The sequence below is a fragment of the Peromyscus maniculatus genome, chromosome 7 (genome assembly GCF_049852395.1).
Source record: "Peromyscus maniculatus bairdii isolate BWxNUB_F1_BW_parent chromosome 7, HU_Pman_BW_mat_3.1, whole genome shotgun sequence".
Lineage (NCBI taxonomy): Eukaryota > Metazoa > Chordata > Mammalia > Rodentia > Cricetidae > Peromyscus > Peromyscus maniculatus.
The window spans coordinates 73013371-73031540 of NC_134858.1; the positions used below are offsets into that span (position 1 = coordinate 73013371).

The following is an 18170-nucleotide window of genomic DNA, read 5'->3' on the forward strand; positions in this document are numbered from 1 at the left end:
CAGGAGTAGTCTCTCAAATGCCCACAGGCTCATTTCTCTTGGCTGCCATGTCTTTAGTCGCTGCTGTTCAAAGCGAAGCAGCCCTGGCAGAGTCCAGCCAGACACGGCGGGGCTCCAGGGTGCCGGTGGCTGTGACTCCAGCAGAGCTATGCTTCATCTGCTGGCTAACAGTGGTAACAGTGGTTCCTGACTTTAGACAGGAAAAGTGGGACAGCCCTGGGAACCAGAGGTTTTATGAAGCCTAATAACTTATTTTAGTGGCAATAAGGGTTAAACATGATGTAGCATACAACTAATACTTTATTGAGACATTTTTCTGTTATAATTTTATTATATCGCCTTTAAAGGAAAACACATGAAGGGATTATCGGTTGGAAAACAAATTTTAAAGTTCTATTTACATATCTTTTACATAACTTTTCAGGAGTGCCCCCTTGTATAAAGTGTGTGGCTAATTTGATTAGTGGATAATGTACAACTTAATGGTCACGGACACTCTCCTCAAAATCACCAACAGTCTGCTAATACTTTTAACACAAAATGTTTATTTGGTCTTTGAAATGACAGGCACCTTTAGAAAATGTATTTTACTTATTCTTTAAACTCCAGTAGGTTTTAGCTATAAATGTATAGCACCAAAATCTACTTTCAAGGTATTAATATTAGCCACTAACATTGAATTTAACGTATACAATTTCATGTGGACATACTGAAAATTATAACAAGACAAATATGAATACACAGTTTTATAAAATGGGCAATTTAAAGCTTTTTAAAAGAGCAATTTAAAAATGTGAATGTTATTTTTATCTAAGAATAAACCATTTAACCTGACATAAAACCCGAGGGTTTAGAAAATCTCTGGCTTAAAATGAAAACTGTTGCAAAGTCCTAATTTATTACTATGTCATAAAAGTCTCAGAGGAATTTGAAAATACTGAGTTACTAAAAAGTCAAGAGGTGCCACACTTTTAAAGATGAAGGTAAACACTGTTCTCCATTATAATTCTTTTTTTTGTTTATTTTTCAAGACAGAATTCCTCTGTGTAATAGCAGTCCTGAAACTCAGAGATCCACCTGCTTCTGCCTCCCTATTCCATCAGATGAGTCCACACTTAAGTTACTTATAAAGAAGTATTTTCTTCAGATACACAATGCATTACGGAACAGAAGTGGAATGTATAAACAAGTCAACTTGTTCATACTTCCCTGGACCTGTTCCTCTCTGTTGTCTGTGGCTGTGATTGCCTCTGCTACTCCTGTAGGAGCTGCCCCGGGACAGGGCACAGACACAAACCCAAATCCTCAGAAGGGCGTCAGTGTGCAGCCTCGCCCAACCCCACTCTGAGGTATGCTGCTCAAGTCCTCACTCTAACGCCTGGGTGAGAAAGATAACCTACGCTATACAACTTTTTTCTCTCTCTTTCTTTACCATATGGCTTTTTAAAAGTACAAGAAGAAAGGCAGCACCTACTAAGGCTGGGTTTCTGAAAGTAGCAGTTTTTGTGTGGCTGGTCCACTGTGGAGTGGGGGTTAACTGTTCATGAAATGCTGCATTGCACCTGTGCAGTCACACAGGAAGGGTCTAGTGTCTTACCACACGGTACAGATCTTTCTTTTCTTGACACAGGTTCTCACATTCACAGGCTAACCTGGAATTTCCTATGTAGTCCAGCCTGGCTTTGAACATCTGGAAACATTCCTTTCTCAGCTTCCCAGGGGCTAGGATTCTAGGAGCGAGCCATCAGAGCCAGCTCACGTTTTAGTTTCTGACTGACAGTGCTCATTAACTTAATTGCCATCCTGTGAGCTTTTGGGCTTGGATTCCCTCCTGTATCTAAAGCACCTTTCTTTTTTTTCTTTTACTCTAACTGAGTATTGGCCAAGAGCCTTTTATGGAGAAGGAAATGACCTCTCTACTTGGATGCTTTTTTAACCACTAGCTTTTACAAAAATTTAATGCCCACAGCAAGATGAAATACTGTAGTAACCTTAGCTATAACTATACTTTCAAACAAGGTAGGCAGTGGGGCAGAATTAAGGACTATTAACAAACAAACAAACACACAAAAAAAACAAAAAACCAACCCCAGTGTAGCTGAGGTCCCTTGAACAAGTATAGAAACCTGCAACGCAGGGGGCTGTTCTGTCCCCCAGAAGAGGACCGGTCATCTCCTGGAGGCCTGCTTTGGATTATGTAGATATATCAGATTCTGAGTCATCTTTTAAAATTCTGAAATTTTATTTCCCTAATAAGGAAAAAGCAAACTCTTGCCAAATTCATGGATTTTGTTTTGTTTTGTTTTGTTTTTCGAGACAAGGTTTCTCTGTAGTTTTGGTGCCTGACCTGGATCTCACTCTGTAGCCCAGGCTGGCCTCAAACTCACAGAGATCCGCCTAGCTCTGCCTCCTGAGTGCTGGGATTAAAGGTGTGCACCACCACCGCCTGGCCCCAAATTCATGGATTTTTAAAAAAGGAAACCGCCATGTCCTATCCTTTATGTACAAGAAGCAACATTAGCAGTGGGTCGGTCAGCAATGTCCCTTTTTGATTTAAAAAAGATTGGTCCTCAAGGTGTTCAAATTATCCTTACATATATGACTTCTGAAACTTTCTATAACTGCACTTTTATCTAAAAATTATAAACCATTCAATTAAGCTAAATTAAAATGATTTCAGTAGAAAGGCTACAAGTATAAAATACTAATTACTGATTTTACAAATCAAACATAATACTTTAAGCTAGGAAAATAATGCATATGGCTAAAAAAAGATTTCCAGTCTTTTCCCTTCTACCCAGGACATTTTTACATCTGCTGTCACCAACAGGAGCCTCTGGTGATCTGCAGGCTTCCAAAGGTTACCGTGGCACTCTTACTGGTGGTCTCCTTCCACTCGCCTCTTGCGCACTGTGGGGAAAAAAAGCCGGTTATGAATCCCTATTGGTTTATAAATTGTTAACTTGCTTGTAACAAGTTTCTGTATAATGCAGTTAACATCTCATAAAAGTGAACTGAGTACTTCTGATTCATATGACCACTAATAAAGAAGGCTCAGTCACCTGCCACTGTCATTACTTGATGAAACTTCTAAACTTGATGAGACTTCTAAACAAGAGCTATGTACCTTATGATATAGGTGCTTCCATATAGCCGGGTAGAAACCCAAAGCACAGTGTTCAGTGCATGTTCAGCACTCACTTTTCAAGTCATTTGCTTACAGACAAAAAGTATGCCTAAGTTTAGAGAAATGATTGGTTAATACAATAACGTTTACAATGACATCAGCAAGCTGTGCCTAAGAAGTTATAGTAGGGGGCTGAAGAAATGGCTCAACGCTCTCCCAGAGGACCTAGGTTCGATTCCCAGCACCCACATGGCAGTTCACAACTGTCTGTAACTCTAGTTCCAGAGGATCTGACATCTACTTCTGGCCTCTAGGCACACACATGGTACAAAGACATACATGCAGGCAAAACACCAATGCACAAAATAAAATTTAAAAAGTTTTATTAAAAGTATTTGCATGTTCCCCTGGTTAGATACACCATATTTCCTTACATCGAAGGAATCTATAAAAATACTTTCATCATTTCTAATAACTGACTTCGAACTGTTTTTCAAATCTCCCTTCTCTTTACAAATTTTCCATCTGGGTCCTATAAACGTTGGCTCCAGAAAGTGGCTGACCAACTAGTCCCGATGATGGAACAAACAAGATGCAGATGCCTGACGATGCTCGGCCTTTTCATGGACTGGTGACATGAAGCCATTGCTGAGCTTGCCAGTAGCAAGTAAGCTCTTCGGCTATCTTGCTCTTTTGACTATCAGTCACCAAGGGCTTTTAGCAAGAGTCACCACGTCAGTATTCAACACTATGGCCGACCACTCTTCAAAGAGTCAGTAAGGGAACAGAACCACAGCTCTGTCACTGTTCTGGGTGTGTGCTGTGGCAGTCAGCCTCTCGGAGCTTTCCTCGCTGGCAGGAGAACTAGAACGGTATCTAATTCCCACAGCTCTCAGTGACAAGGTGCTGCACAGAGCAGTGCAGAGAACACAGTGTTTAGTAGAGAGGACTCCTCTCCATCCGCCGCTGTGAGGCTACACGCCAGCCCTGAGGTCAGCCATGTTCCTAGTGAGGAAAAGGCAACCTGGCCACCAGGAGGAGCTGCACTCCTGTACTACAGTTTGCTGCTTTGCGCTCAGACTCTGACTGCTGAGTCCCGCGTTCCCTCTAGAAGCCGGTCACGCGGCACTGCCTCTTTCTAGCCTGAGCTGGCTGTCAGAGGAGCTAGTCAAGAGTGTGCTGGCTCTTGCCCAGCCACAGTAATGGCCGCTCCCATGCTATTCTGACTGCTGGCTGCTGGTGTACAGGTGGACTGTCCAGTCACTGGCTGAGTGGAGTTGAAAAAATACAAGCAAAAGCTACAGTCTCCACAAACTATACTTACCTACGCACCTTTTCCTGACTCTGGTCTAGCCTATAGTAATGAGGAACAAGTTTCAAGTGTCTACTGAAAAACTGAGGGAGAAAAAAGTCAAGGCGACCAGAAAGAAATACAAATACAAATAGACACTGAAAAGGAAAACACCAGGCAAGTCTTAGGGCAGGTTGGACTGGTTTTGGCAAACCATTTCGGATGTTAAAATGCATGCTAAAACAATGTTAAAGGCATTACAGACAGGATCTACAGGACAGAGCACAGCAAACAAAACTCCACAGAAGCCGATTATGCAGTTAGCTAGTGTACAGATGAGCAGCTCAGTGTAGAAGGGACTACTGTATGTGTACCATACAACCTCTTTTCTGTTAGAGCTGGGACACTTCTTAGCTGGAGAGATGGCGAGTAGGCAGAAGTATTTCAATGGACAGCTGAGAGTAAGAAGATAACGAGAAGATATTATAAAGATGAGGACAAGGTCTGATAGAGCCCCACTGGCAAGCTGAAGGAGAGTTATTTCAGGAGACTGTCAGGTCAGGCCGCTGGGACCGCTGGGTTAGGAAGCGCGGTTCCCAGGCTCTCTGCCAAGTCTATGGGCAGAGACCACAGTGCACTGGAAGAGAATGAAGCTGTGAGCAGATCTGAGGCAGCTGCTGTGTGGACAGCAGGGCAGAGGGCAAAGGGCAGAGGCCAGTCTTGATTATTCTTTGTCATCTGGTGTCCAATCTTTGTTCCCAAAACCTACTTCATGAGAGTAAAAATTCTTGATCCTTCACTGGTAGCCATTGTTGGTAAGTCTTAACTAACCTCAGTTCCAGTCTACAAAATAATCATGTTATTTTTTTCTTTTAAAGTATTGTGATCATCATATAGCCTATACTAGCTCCCAAATGTCTCCAACATAAAACATAAAAAGCAAACAACTAAGTTCTTTGTCGTGTAGTTTTAGCTCCTTCTATTAACCTCTGCTACGTTTTCCCCACCCATCTTCCTAATGTTGACCTCACTTCATGCTCATACACGAATACGATGCATTCCGGTTATTCTCACCCCACCTTGTCTCTCTCCCATCCCTATCAATCCCCTCTTCCCTGCCAGTGATACCACTTTAAAAATCTGTATTTATTCAAACAAGTATGCAAGGAGAGTTTATTGTAGAGCTTGCTCTCACATCCAACCCTCTATACATGCAGTGCCCCCTCCAGGGATCTCCTTATTGCCACTTGTTGTGGTTTGTTTTTGCTCTTTTGGGGGGCCCACCACCCAGCTCCCAAATAACTCACACACAGAGGCTTATTCTCAATTATAAAAGCTTGGCCTTAGCTTGGCTTGTTTCTAGTTAGCTTCACTTACCTTTAAATTATCCCTTCTACCTTTTGCCTCTGGGCTTTTATCTTTAATTCCTGTATAACTTTTCTTTCCTTCTTACTCCGTGTCTGGCTGTGTAGCTGGGTGGCTGGCCCCTGAAATCCTCCTTCCTTTCTCATTCCTTCTCCCAGATTTCTTCTTCTATTAATTCTCTCTGCCTGCCAATGCCGCCTATCCTTTTTCCTGCCTCTCTATTGGTCGTTCAGCTCTTTATTAGACCATCAGGTGTTTTAGACAGGCACGGTAACACAGCTTCACAGAGTTAAAGAAATGTAGCATAATCAAAAGTAACACACCTTAAATAATATTCTACAACATAACTAGATTAAAGGAATGAAACTACAGCAACATAAATGCAAATCTGGCTGAAACTTAAAAGAACTACACTGCTCAGAAACGCCACCCCTGTTGAGAAGACTTATTTTTACTTCTTGCCTACAATGAATCTTGTCAAACATTTCAGTGGTAAATTGCATAACTTAAAAAGAGAGTCACTTTCTGGAAACACAGAGAAACAAAATTACAAGCACAGTATTTATTAACTCATCCAGGACTAGAGAGTTCATTTCAATTAGGGACCACAAGAGAATGGGATCACTGAGGCAGGTGAGTGCAGGAGGAGGGCACTGCACACAGAGAGGCTAGGGAGTTAAACTATACTTCCTCGATATTTCATAATATAAAACTGAATTCCTGTCTGGATCTGCTTGGTAAACAGGCAGAATGCTCTCTGGTGGTGTTGGACTCTGTTTCAAAGCACAAGGAGGAAGTGGTAACCAAGAACAAAGCATCTGTCCTGGAAAGCATCACATAAAGCTAGCATGTGCTTGTCACAGATGTAGTTCGCCATCGACAGGAAGACCACTACAGCCTGGCACAGCTCTGACTCGCTGTATAAAGGCCCAAGCAGCACTGGACACCAAGGACAGGCTATTTTTCCATGTTACAATTTATTTCTAAAAATAGCTTGGTGTTGTATTTGGAGACTTGACTGAGCATTGCATACATCTTACCTAAGTCGTTGTTTTTCGTTATAGCATTGGCTGCCCTGGTTCGGGGTCCTTGCTGCGTGAACTGATACCCAAATTTAAGGATATTCGTATTTTCTTCAAGCATCTTGGCCATTTCTAATTCTACAGCTGTGCCCAACTGCTGTCTCTGGAAGGATCAGAAACAAAGAATAAACCTGATCAAAACATTTTTAGGTAAAAAAAATTTAAGACTCAGTCCCATGCTTAGTTTGTTGGTCTCTTACGTTTTCCCAATTTCTACAACATACGTAAGAAAAACATTTTTAAAAGTTCAACAGACACCAAAAGCTTATATAGAAATGAAAAGCAGTGTGGATACCCTGAGTGCCACCTCATACTGATGAAAGAGACAAAAGGCTGAGGAACTAGCTCAGCTGGTGCTGGTCTTGCATCCATGAAGCTCTGGCTTCAGTTCCCAGCACTGCACACTCCACCAGGTACGGAGGTGCACACTCCACCGGGTACGGAGGTGTACACTCCACTGGGTATGGAGGTGCACACTCCACCGGGTACGGAGGTGCACACTCCACCGGGTACGGAGGTGCACACTCCACCAGGTGCACATTCGTGACCCCAGTACTGGGAGCTGACAGTACACGTTTAAGGTCATCTTCTCACACAGAGAAGATAGCCTGGCCTACATGAGACTGTCTCAGTCTTGGCCCCAACAAACCCAAACCAACAACAACCAAACAAGATGAACAAGCAGAAGACATGGTAGTGGGCACCTCCAGTCCCAGGTGCTGGGCAGGCTGAGGGGGGAGAAATGCTTGATCCTAGACCAAGAACAGTCTGGGCAATACAATGTGACCCTTCCGTTTGTTTAAGTGACTGTCAAGAATGTGGCAAAGTGGGCCCTTGGTAATTGCTCAGAAAGCAGAATTATCTTACCATCCAGTAGTTCTACTCGTAGGTGTAAGCCCCAAGAAATAAACATGTATGTTCATAAAAAACTTAGACGTTAAAAAACTTAGGCTGATGGTGGAGCACACTTTTAATCCCAGCACTTGGGAGGAAAAGGCAGAGGCAGAGGCATAGAGATCTCAGTGAGTTCTAGGCCAGCCTGGTCTATATAGTGAGTTCTAGGACAGCCAGGGATACACAAAGAAACCCTGTCTTCAAAAACCAAACAAACAAAACCCTACAGAGAGCCCTCCTGGCAGTGGGGGCCGCAGTTTCCTTGGAATTCTTACTGTAGAGCACCAACCTGATTGTCAATCTTGAGCTCTGTCAGGGTCTCATTGTCTCTCAAAGCATCAATCAGTGCCAAAACCCCAGTGCCTGTGATGAAGTTGGACTCCATATTTAAACTCTTCAAAGTTCGGTTCACTTTCAGCATATCTGCAAACGCCTAGAAATCCAGAGAAAACATTTGGAGATTAAATTTTGATAGCACACATTTTTCACTGCACATGCCAAGTAAATTCATAAATTGAACTTTCTTAAGTTTCTCTTTACATTTTTCAGCTTGTTACATTACTGCTCAGGTCAGGTCTCACATGTATTTACTTATCCCATGTACATTCCCATATATAATTTTTTTAAAGATTTATTTATTTTATGTATGCTTCTTATACCAGAAGGGGGCATCAGATCACATTACAGATGGTTGGGAGCCACCACATGGTTGCTGGGAACTGAACTCAGGACCTCTGGAAGAGCAGCCAGTGCTCTAACCACCGAGCCATCTGTCCAGCCCCACCATATATAATATTCAGATTATTTGGTCACATGTAATTTCCTGGTGCTGACATTCCCAACTCCTCTTCCTATTTCATGTTCATTCATTCTCTACTCCATATCGCCTCTCCTACTTCCTCAGTTTCTGTAAGGAACTAATTCACTAATATCCCTTATGGTTTGAGGGTGGGTAAGACAGAGATGGCTCACTGGAGAGGCAACTGTGAAGATCCAGAAAAGACAAGACTGTATGGGTCAGGGCAGGAGTAACAAAACGTGAGAAGCGGTTAGATTCTGAATTATTTCCCCCTGACTTTTTAATAAAAAAATAAAAAAGACAGGGTCTCATGCATGGCCTCAAACTCTCTGTGGAGCAGAGGATGGCCTTGAACATCTGATCATTCTGGCTCTTCTTCCTGAATGCTGGGATTATAGGTATGTCCTACCACATTCAGTCTGTGCAGTGCTGGGGATAAATCCAGGCCTCTGGGATGCTGAGTGAGCACTCCACTACGTGAGTGCCGTCTCTAGCCCTCCCCACCCCCTCTGAGACAAGCTTCACAATGGAGCATTGTCTGGTCTGGAACACACAGACTGGCCTGCTTCCACTTCCAGACTGCTGGAATTAAAGGCGTGCACCCCTGCACCCGGATCTGGGCCATTAGAAATCTTGAATGTGTCTATATGATGTGTGCAGATGCATGTGCATTGTGGTGTGCATGAGGAAGTCAGGGCAGCTTGGTGGAGCCAGTTCTCTCCTTCTGCCTTCACACGGGTTCCGAGGACTGAACTAAAGCTCTCAGGCCTGGGTGACATGTGACTTTACTTGCTGATCTATCGCACCATGTTGCTCTTAAAAGATAAGATCTCATCATACGGCCCAGAATGGCCTGGAGGCTGCTATGAAGAAACCAGGCTGGACTCAAACTTATGGCAATCCTCCTGCCTCTGCCTCTTGAATACCAGGATTAAATGTGTGAGTCGGCATGACTATCCTGGGTTCTAAAAATATTTTGAAGACAGGACTGCTGAATCTATGCTTTAAAGCTGTAAGAAAGGGAAGTTAAGAGTGATTGCTTTTAATTTGTTTCCTGTCTACCAGGGAAAGTAGACTGATGCTGCCACTTGGTGATAAAGACTGAAAACACCAGGCATGGGACAGAGTCAGGAGTTCAGTCCGAGTCTCTGATATGAGATGTCCACTAGACATCCAGGTACACTACTTAGTAGGTAGCTGGGGGTCAGTGCAGAGTGAAGGAGCCGGGTACAAGGGGGACTGGAGTCACCCGCATGTCCAAACAACCTACAGCACTGAAACGATGAGCTTGCCCAGGCAGGAGTGCCAGTGAGCAGAAAGCCCTGGAGCACTGAGTGTTCCGAGGAGGACTGCAGGTGGGAACCTGGGACTAGTGACGCTGGGGCCCTGGAGCACTCGAGTGTTCCGAGGAGGACTGCTGGCGGGAACCCGGGACTAGTGACGCTGGGGGAGAACCAGAAGGGGTGACTGCGCAAAGCCACGGGAGGAAAAGGCTCTCTGGACGATCTTCTGGAAGAACATAAGCCCAGCTCAACACACACAAGTCAGGGTTGGTGTTGAAGAACAAACACCACACACTCATCTCCAGAGAGAGCATTTGATACAAACCCCTAATGGGACCCTGAACGGATAGATGCTAAGGATACAGCAGACCTCTGTCTGCTGACACAAAAAGAGCTCCAACATATTCAGTTGAATGAGAAATCAAAATCGAGTCAATTCATTCTTTCTTCTTTTTTTGTGGTCCTGGAGATTAGAGACAGGGACTCACAGGTAACTTAACTCACAGGCCAGTACTTTACCATTCAGTCTTATTTCCAGGCACCATTTATGCTTAAAAAATGAGAAGGAGGCCAAGGCAGTAAGATCATGAATTTGACGGCAGCTTAGGTTACCCAGTGAGTTGTTATCTTGGGAACCTATCTCTTTCCTGCCCCCAAAGAGGAAAAAATATATTTAAAAAAATGATAAATACAAATAAAAATTTAAAAATACAAAAGGGTACATAATGTAGTATATGTGAGGTAAAATGGTAAGTGAAAAAAAAAAACCCATATGTGTGTGTGTGTGTGTGTGTGTGTATATATATGTATCACAGTTTGGGCCAAGGAGATGGCTCCGTGGATCAGGGCACTGGCTGTGAAGCCTGACTACCTGAATTCCATCCCTGGGACCCATGTGGTGGAGAGAACTGACTCCTGCAAGTGGTCCTCTGACCTCCACATGTGTACTATGACACATGTAACCCCCCCCCCCCCCCCCCCCCCCCCCCCCCGCCAAATCAATCAATATGAGTGTAGAAGGAGTCACAGTGTAAGAGGGTATAGTGGTTCAGGCCAATAATTCCAGCACTCGGGAAGTGGAGGCAGGAGAACTGGGAGTTCGAGATCATCTTCCACTACACTGGGAGTTCAAGATCATCTTCCACTACACTGGGAGTTCGAGATCATCTTCCACTACACTGGGAGTTCAAGATCATCTTCCACTACACTGGGAGTTCGAGATCATCTTCCACTACACGTGAATCCAAGGCCAGCTGGGCGAGGAGAGACGCCGTCTCACAAAACAAGTCGGTTAACCTCAATCTAACACAGGTCTGCAGACATCAGCTGGGAATTACTGACAGCATCAATCACAGCGTACTTACCACAGCCACGGGGTCATTGCTCCTGGTGGCTGCAAGACTGAAATGTTTCACATGTGTGTTGGTTTCCAAAGTCTTAGCAAAATCTTTTAGAGTTGGAATTGGGATATTCTTGAAAGACAAAAATGTGAAACACCATCAACATTTTAGCTTCAGGAAGTTCAATCCATCAATCAAATACATTTATACTTACTGATTGATTAAAAACATATTCAGGAAGTATGCAAATAAGCAGCCTAGTCTACAAAGCAAGTTCTAAGATAGCCAGGACTACATAGAGAAACCTTGTCTCAAAACAAACAAACAAACAAACAAACAAACAAACAAACAGTAATAATAACTTGAAAAAAACAAAACAAAAAACCAGATCCCAGAAAGCCAATTTCTAGGCATTTGGTCAAGAGACACAAAACCCTCTATTTTTCAAAGGCCTCACATGTAAGTGTGTGCCGCCGCTTTACACATCACCATTCTAGAATGGAAGCAACCCATACGTCAACTACTGGACTCCGGGATGAACAAACCACAGCATGTCCCGGGAGAGAAGGACTCCACAGTGACAAAGGACAGACTAGTGGCGCCTACACAACACGGTGAGTCTCAAACGCGTTAGCCCAAAGGGAAGACTCAAAAGGCTGCAAACCCAACTCCATCTACAAGGCTGGAGAAGGCAAGATGGACGGGAAATAAATAACACAGGGGCCGAAGAGCTTCTGACGTTACAGGTGGGCTTTACATCACTTAGTCAGGCGTTTATTTTTGGTTTTACAGCTTGTCAGTGGTATTTTACAGCTTTACATCCCAGGACTGTACATTAAAAGAATTTTACTTAACTATATTAAAAATACCTTAATAAACCTGATTAAAATAAACCAAAATTAAATTAAATTTAATTAAAATTAAAACCAAAGGTGAAAGTTCTTAAAAGTGGGCAGTACTTCAAAAATGAGAGTAACTTACTGACAAGGGCCACATTCTTACATGATAAACTCTTTAAAAAGCAAGTAACAAAATATTTTCTATAATACTTGAATTACAAACTTTGAAGAAATCTATGTTTGTATACTGTTAGTATACTTGCCCTTAAAGCAGAAGTTACGACTACACATCGGAACTGTCATATTACTACCTGGGTTCAGCTGACTCAAAGCAAACATCACATGTGTTGATGCTGATACATATGTATATTGCATGCTTAACATACTTACTTTTATATTATTCAAATTAACTTCAACAAGACGGGAATCATTTTCCTTAATTCTCTTTAAACTCTCTTCAACGTTGGTTGGATTTGGAGGCTCATCAAACACTGGAAGAATCTTTTCACCTTTTACCACATCTGTAGGAACAAACGGAAGAGCAAGGGTTGACCGAGTCGGCTGGAATTGAGAGGAGACACATTAACCTGGTCATCTCTGCCCCCCTCCCAGGCCACACCATCAACACGTGTAGTCTGGAATCCCTTCTGCACAACTGCTAAAAGATCCTCTCTCTGTTGGTAGTCACCGTGTCACCACAGAAAGTGTTATGAGGAGATGACAAGGGAAGAGCAGGCCTGCTCCCAATTCAATCTAAGTTGGCAGCTTTCTTCCAGCTAGTGGAGCAAAGGAGGTGGAAGAGTACTTCTTCAATGAACGGAGGCTTGAGTGAGTACTCAGTTTTACAAAACCACAGACAGACTAGGTATATTTTAGGTCCAGCATCTAATAATGGCATTAGATTATGTTTTTAAAAAGTTCTTAATTTGTGAGACATATATATACATATAGGCACAAAGTAACAAAAATAAAGTCTGACTTTCAAAATAGTATCTGCTCAATGCCCTGCTACAACTACATGAAAGGTTCGTGAGGAACTGTAAGTGGATGGACCAGGCTGATGCCTGAACCAGCTCATCTCTTATTTTATTCTCTGCCTCCCTCCTCCTCATTCTGAGACAGTCTTGTCATGTAACCAAGGCTGTCGAGAACCTGGAATCCTCTTGCTTTAGACTCTCTAGTGCTGAGATTAGAATTGTGTACCTCCACGACACACATAGTTCCTCAATGATCAGTCTGAACAGTCTCCAAAAATGAGGGACCACACTTGATATGTTACGTGATTTAAACATTAAGTCAAAATTCCTACATCTGAATCTGACCTCGCCATTAACCTAAAGTTTATAGAAACACCGGAGATATAAAAACATAAAATAACGCCCTGGGGTTGCAATAAACCAAGTCCAGAATGGAGAAGTTTTTATTCGGCAAATAACCTAGTTCACTGGTGAAATAAATGACAGGGAAGAGGAGGGATAAAGCTGAGGAAAGGAACTGTTAGGAAACAGACTGGGCTGGTGGGAGGTCTCAGCAGGCGAAGGGGTTTCCTGCCGAGCCTGGACCCCCGGGACCCCTAAGGTGAAGGAGAGAACTGACTCTTGCAGTTGTCTTCTCGTTTACACACGTGCAACACGGCAGAAGGAGTTTTCAAAGGAAGGAAAAAGAGACTGAAAAACAAACAAACACAACGTGAAACCCTTACTCGGATTCTCATGTGAAGCAAGGATGAGCTGATGATTTTGAAAGCAAGAGAAGTTTGGACACAGACTGAATTTCAGAAGATATAAAGTAAATATTAAATTTTGTGTTTAATAATGGCATTGGGTTATGTCTTAAAAAGTCTTAAATTTGTGAGAGACATATATACATTATATGTGTGTATGTATATACACATATATGTTTGTGTTTATGCACAAAGTAACAAAATGTTTGACTTTTTCCCCCCCCGGTTTTTCTGAGACAGGGTTTCTCTGTGTAACAGTTCTGGCTGTCCTGGATCTCGCTCTGTAGACCAGGCTGGCCTCGAACTCACTGAGATCCGCCTGCCTCTGCCTCTCGAGTGCTGGGATTAAAGGCGTACGCTACCACCACATGGCTAAAGGTTTGAGTTTTAAAAAATTCAGGGAAAAAAAAAGGCTGGTGAGATGGCCCAGCAGGTGAGGGTGCCTGCTGAGAGTCAGATGACCTTGTGATCCCTGGGAGAACAGGGACTCATGAAGGCTGCCCTCTACCTCTAAATACAAAAGAAAGGGAGGGAGGGAGGGGGGGAGGGAGGAGGGAGGACAACCGAACTTACTTCAGAAAAACTGTGAAGGAGCTGAGAGGGAGGCAGAAGAAAGGTTGGTAATGTTAATAAAATAGCTGGAGGCAGGTAATGAATACCTGATGTTTTCTTCTTTCTCACAGTCGAACATTTATGAAAATAAAAAGTTAAAAACCATGGGAAATAGCTAAACCACAGAACATTCTAAGAGGGACAGCTATATAAACGTTTGAATAAAATAAATCTGCATGTAGTGGTTGGAACCTCACTGCTTCTTTATGTGGCCCCAAGGCTCCTAGCACTCTGAAATCCCAGCTCCCTCAGGGGGACATTAAAGAGAACAATAATGCCTCTTCCATAGGGCTGTTGTGAGTATTAAGTGAGATTAATCTGCATTTGAGGGCATACACAGAGGAGGTCCATAGAAAGAATTTACAAAGCAAACAAACAACCCTAGAAACAGTGCTATTACTGAAAAATTAAGCTGTGGGCTGGAGAGATGGCTCAGCAGTTAAGAGCATGGGCTGCTCTTCCCGAGGACCTGGGTTTGATTCCCAGCACCCCCAGGGTGGCTCACACCCAATTCCAGTCCCAGGACTCCAGCAGCCTCTTCCTGCCAGCACGGGTACACTGACACACATACTTAGATAAAACATTAAAACTTTTAAAATCAAGTTGCGATAAATATATAATTTTTACTAAAAAGGCAGTTTATGTATAACATGTATGTATATATTTGTATATAAACTTCAAACAGGACAGAATCATAAAACAGGATACATACCATCTTATTAACGCTGGGGCAGGGGGACAGGCTACATAATGCTTGTGAATAGAGACATTTACTTCCTTTTTAAAGGAAATTATTTATATGTATGTATGTGTGCCTGCTTGAAATATAAGTACATCACTTGCAAGCAGGAGCCTACGGAGGCCAGAAAAGGGCATCGGATCTCCTGGAAATGAAATTGCAGGTGGTTGTGAACCACCGTGGAGGTGCTGGGAACCAAACTGAAGTCCTCTACAGGAGCAGTAAGCTCTAGCTGAGTCATCTCTCCAGCTCTGAGACATTTACTTTGTAGTGTATACGTTTATGTCATGTTTAAATATGCTACAACAGCATATATTTACCTTGAGAATTTAAAATCATCCTATATTTTTAAATAAGAAACTTTGTCAGAATTTCCATGGATTCCTTAAAACTAGCAACACAACAATAAAATGTCGACAACAACTAAGCATGGCTGAGCTGGGGCTGTTCAGTGGCAGAGAGTTCAGGTAGTATGCTTAAGGTCCTGGGCTGGATCCCCACACTGCAAAGACAACTCAGAAAAAAAAAAAAAAAAAAAAGACAAATTAAACTCCCTAAGCTGGTCTAGTTTTCATACTGCTTGTCATCAGTATTTATGTGGCAAAAGCAGTTCTCATTACATTTGCCACCACATTAAGATTAAAAGACCTCCAGGTATGGTGGCATATGCCAGCACTCAGGAGGCAGAGGGCCGAGACAGGCGGATCTGAGTTTGAGGTCAGCTAAGGCTACACAGTGAGACCCTGTTTTAAAAAAACTAAAATACTCAGTATTTATTCTATTTTTTAAAGTTTGATTTGAAAAATATTTATTTTAATTTATGTGTATGTGTGTATGCCACATGTGGGCAGGGGCTTGGAGGCCTGGAACGGGCATGGGATCCCCTGGAGCTGGAGTTATAGGTAGTTGTAAGCTGTACAACGTAGGAACTAAACTTCCGTCCTCCAGAAGAACAGGAAGTGTTCTTAATGATGGGATACAGGCATGAATCACTACACCTGACCACATTTTGTATTTTAATGGCTTTCTGTAACAGTACTATCAAACTTGAATTTTAAGTTTCACACACACACACACACACACACACACACACACACACACACACTATTTGGTGTAATAAATACTGAAGTTAATACATGGAGGAAGCAGAACATCTGACAAAGGACTGGCATTCTCAAGGCATTTCAATTACTCACTTGAAAAATGTTCTTGGTCGACGCCATTACTGCTCCCCACCACATCACAGAACTGTGAGTTTGTGATCAGATTGTGCATTCCAAGAATAGCTGCAGAGAGAACAGAGGTTTTCACTTCTACCTGCTCTAAACTTTCATTTCTACTGTGTGTAGATGGAGTCTGCTGTGGTGCCCAGGCAGGCCTCTAACTCCTAGGCAGAAGCAGTCGCCTGCCTCAAGACTTCCAAGTATCTGTGACTACTGATGTGTGCCCAGTACCCAGTTTGCAAACAAAAATTTGTATTAATAATTTTAACATTCTCTAGACATTTTTCTATTAAATTGAAAATGGACTTTACAACCCCAAACAAGAGGACGGGTGGGTGTAGTGTTTAGAAATCACCGACAATTTCCCATTCATTTTCATCAATACCGTTGCTATTTCCCAATGTCTTAATTTAGACAACAGTGTGAGCCAGGCAGACCCTAAAGGGAACGCTATGCTTAGCGCCACCTGGTGGCTAAGAGAGGAAACGGACAAGATCTACTTGGCTGCTCATTGTCTAGGTTTCTAGGAACAAAACAGTCCAAGCACAGTGGTGCATGTGAGACTATACTAAAGTACAGTTAAGGTCGTTCATTTAAGGTAATGTAGCATCCTCAGAAACACTCAAATCTTTTGATGTCCCCTCTAATGAAAGTACCATCTACAAATCCACCAGTCCTTTGTCCCTCAAGAATACACCACCTTCTCTAGCTGAGAGACCACACCTCACTCTGCCCTTTCTAGGGCGCTTCCAAAAAACCTTCAATCTACTTTCAAACATGTCAGTTCTTAGAGTCCTCTGGCATGCGGTCTTCCACCGGGGGAATGGGTATTTCCCGCACGGTAAGTAGGGCAGAGTAGCCTAGGCGAACACTGGCGGTGTGGATTCAGGTCTGCAGCGCTCCCTGTCACTCTGGCAGAGTTGAGGACATGAATACAGCTTTTGATTTTTATTTACTCTCCATGAAACAGGGCAGAAGTTGACCCTGAAGTGTGTCTAGGGCTCAGACAGGACAGGCTCACCAGCTGGTGATATGGCTTTGTTGTTAGAAAGAATTTAAAATACAGTGACGAAGGAAAAAGTATCAAATTTTATCACCTTAAAATTTCACCATAGAGAGTACTTAAAAAGAACCTACTGCCCGGTTTTCTGTGTGAAGTGCAAAGTAAGTGTTTGTGTAGTGCATGCAGGTGGGCCCTGCGTGAGTCTTCCCACACCACACTCATTTACAATTGCTCGTTTGAGGCGATACCTGCAAGGTCACACAATTCTGTATCAGAGGCACTTGTCAAAGCTTCTTCTAATTCTGGATCAAGGGATATGTTGTCTTCTGTAAAAGACTGCACAGGTTTCTGTTTGGGGATAAAAATTTTCCCTGAAAAACAAAACAAAACCAAACCACACATTTGTTATTCATTTCTACTAACTCATTACCATCTTTGCCCTTCTAACAAACGTTAGGTTAGGCATGTGCAACTGAAATGGACAATATACTAGCGATATACTGGCTATAGACGTTAGAAAGGAAGAATCCCTGAGAAACTCCCCCATCTGTGCAAATAAAAATGGCTCTTTTTGTTTTCTGTTTTGTTTTGAGATAGAATTTCACCACGTGGCTGAGACTGGCCTAGAACTGGCCTTGAACTCATAATCCTTTCACCTCTGCCTCCTGAGTGCACAATGCTCAGTTCTTTCATGGAGCAATTATGAGTTATTTCACAAATTCTGAACCAATATTTAAATGAAGCTAGTTGAGTAATCGGAGCACTTGGGAAACTAAGGAAGGAGGACCCGAAGCCAGCATGGGCATAGTCTCCAGGCCAGTCTAGCACGAGAAAACAAAACAAAGTCTAA

At 42.8% G+C, this 18170-nt stretch overlaps 1 protein-coding gene across 2 annotated transcripts in view; it reads right to left on the reverse strand.

The window, feature by feature from the left end:
- Positions 1–525: 525 nt before the first annotated feature.
- Positions 526–18170, reverse strand: part of Tmod3 (tropomodulin 3) — a 61385-nt gene continuing 43740 nt past the window's right edge. For both annotated transcript variants that reach the window (XM_006973748.4, XM_006973749.4), the window contains exons 4-10: positions 17569–17691; positions 16291–16380; positions 12411–12541; positions 11206–11313; positions 8049–8192; positions 6824–6968; positions 526–2910 (exon numbers count right to left, since the gene is read on the reverse strand). In XM_006973748.4, the coding sequence (XP_006973810.1) occupies positions 2876–2910; positions 6824–6968; positions 8049–8192; positions 11206–11313; positions 12411–12541; positions 16291–16380; positions 17569–17691 (776 nt within the window). In that variant the 3' untranslated portion in view covers positions 526–2875. The remainder of the gene's footprint in view (positions 2911–6823; positions 6969–8048; positions 8193–11205; positions 11314–12410; positions 12542–16290; positions 16381–17568; positions 17692–18170) is intronic.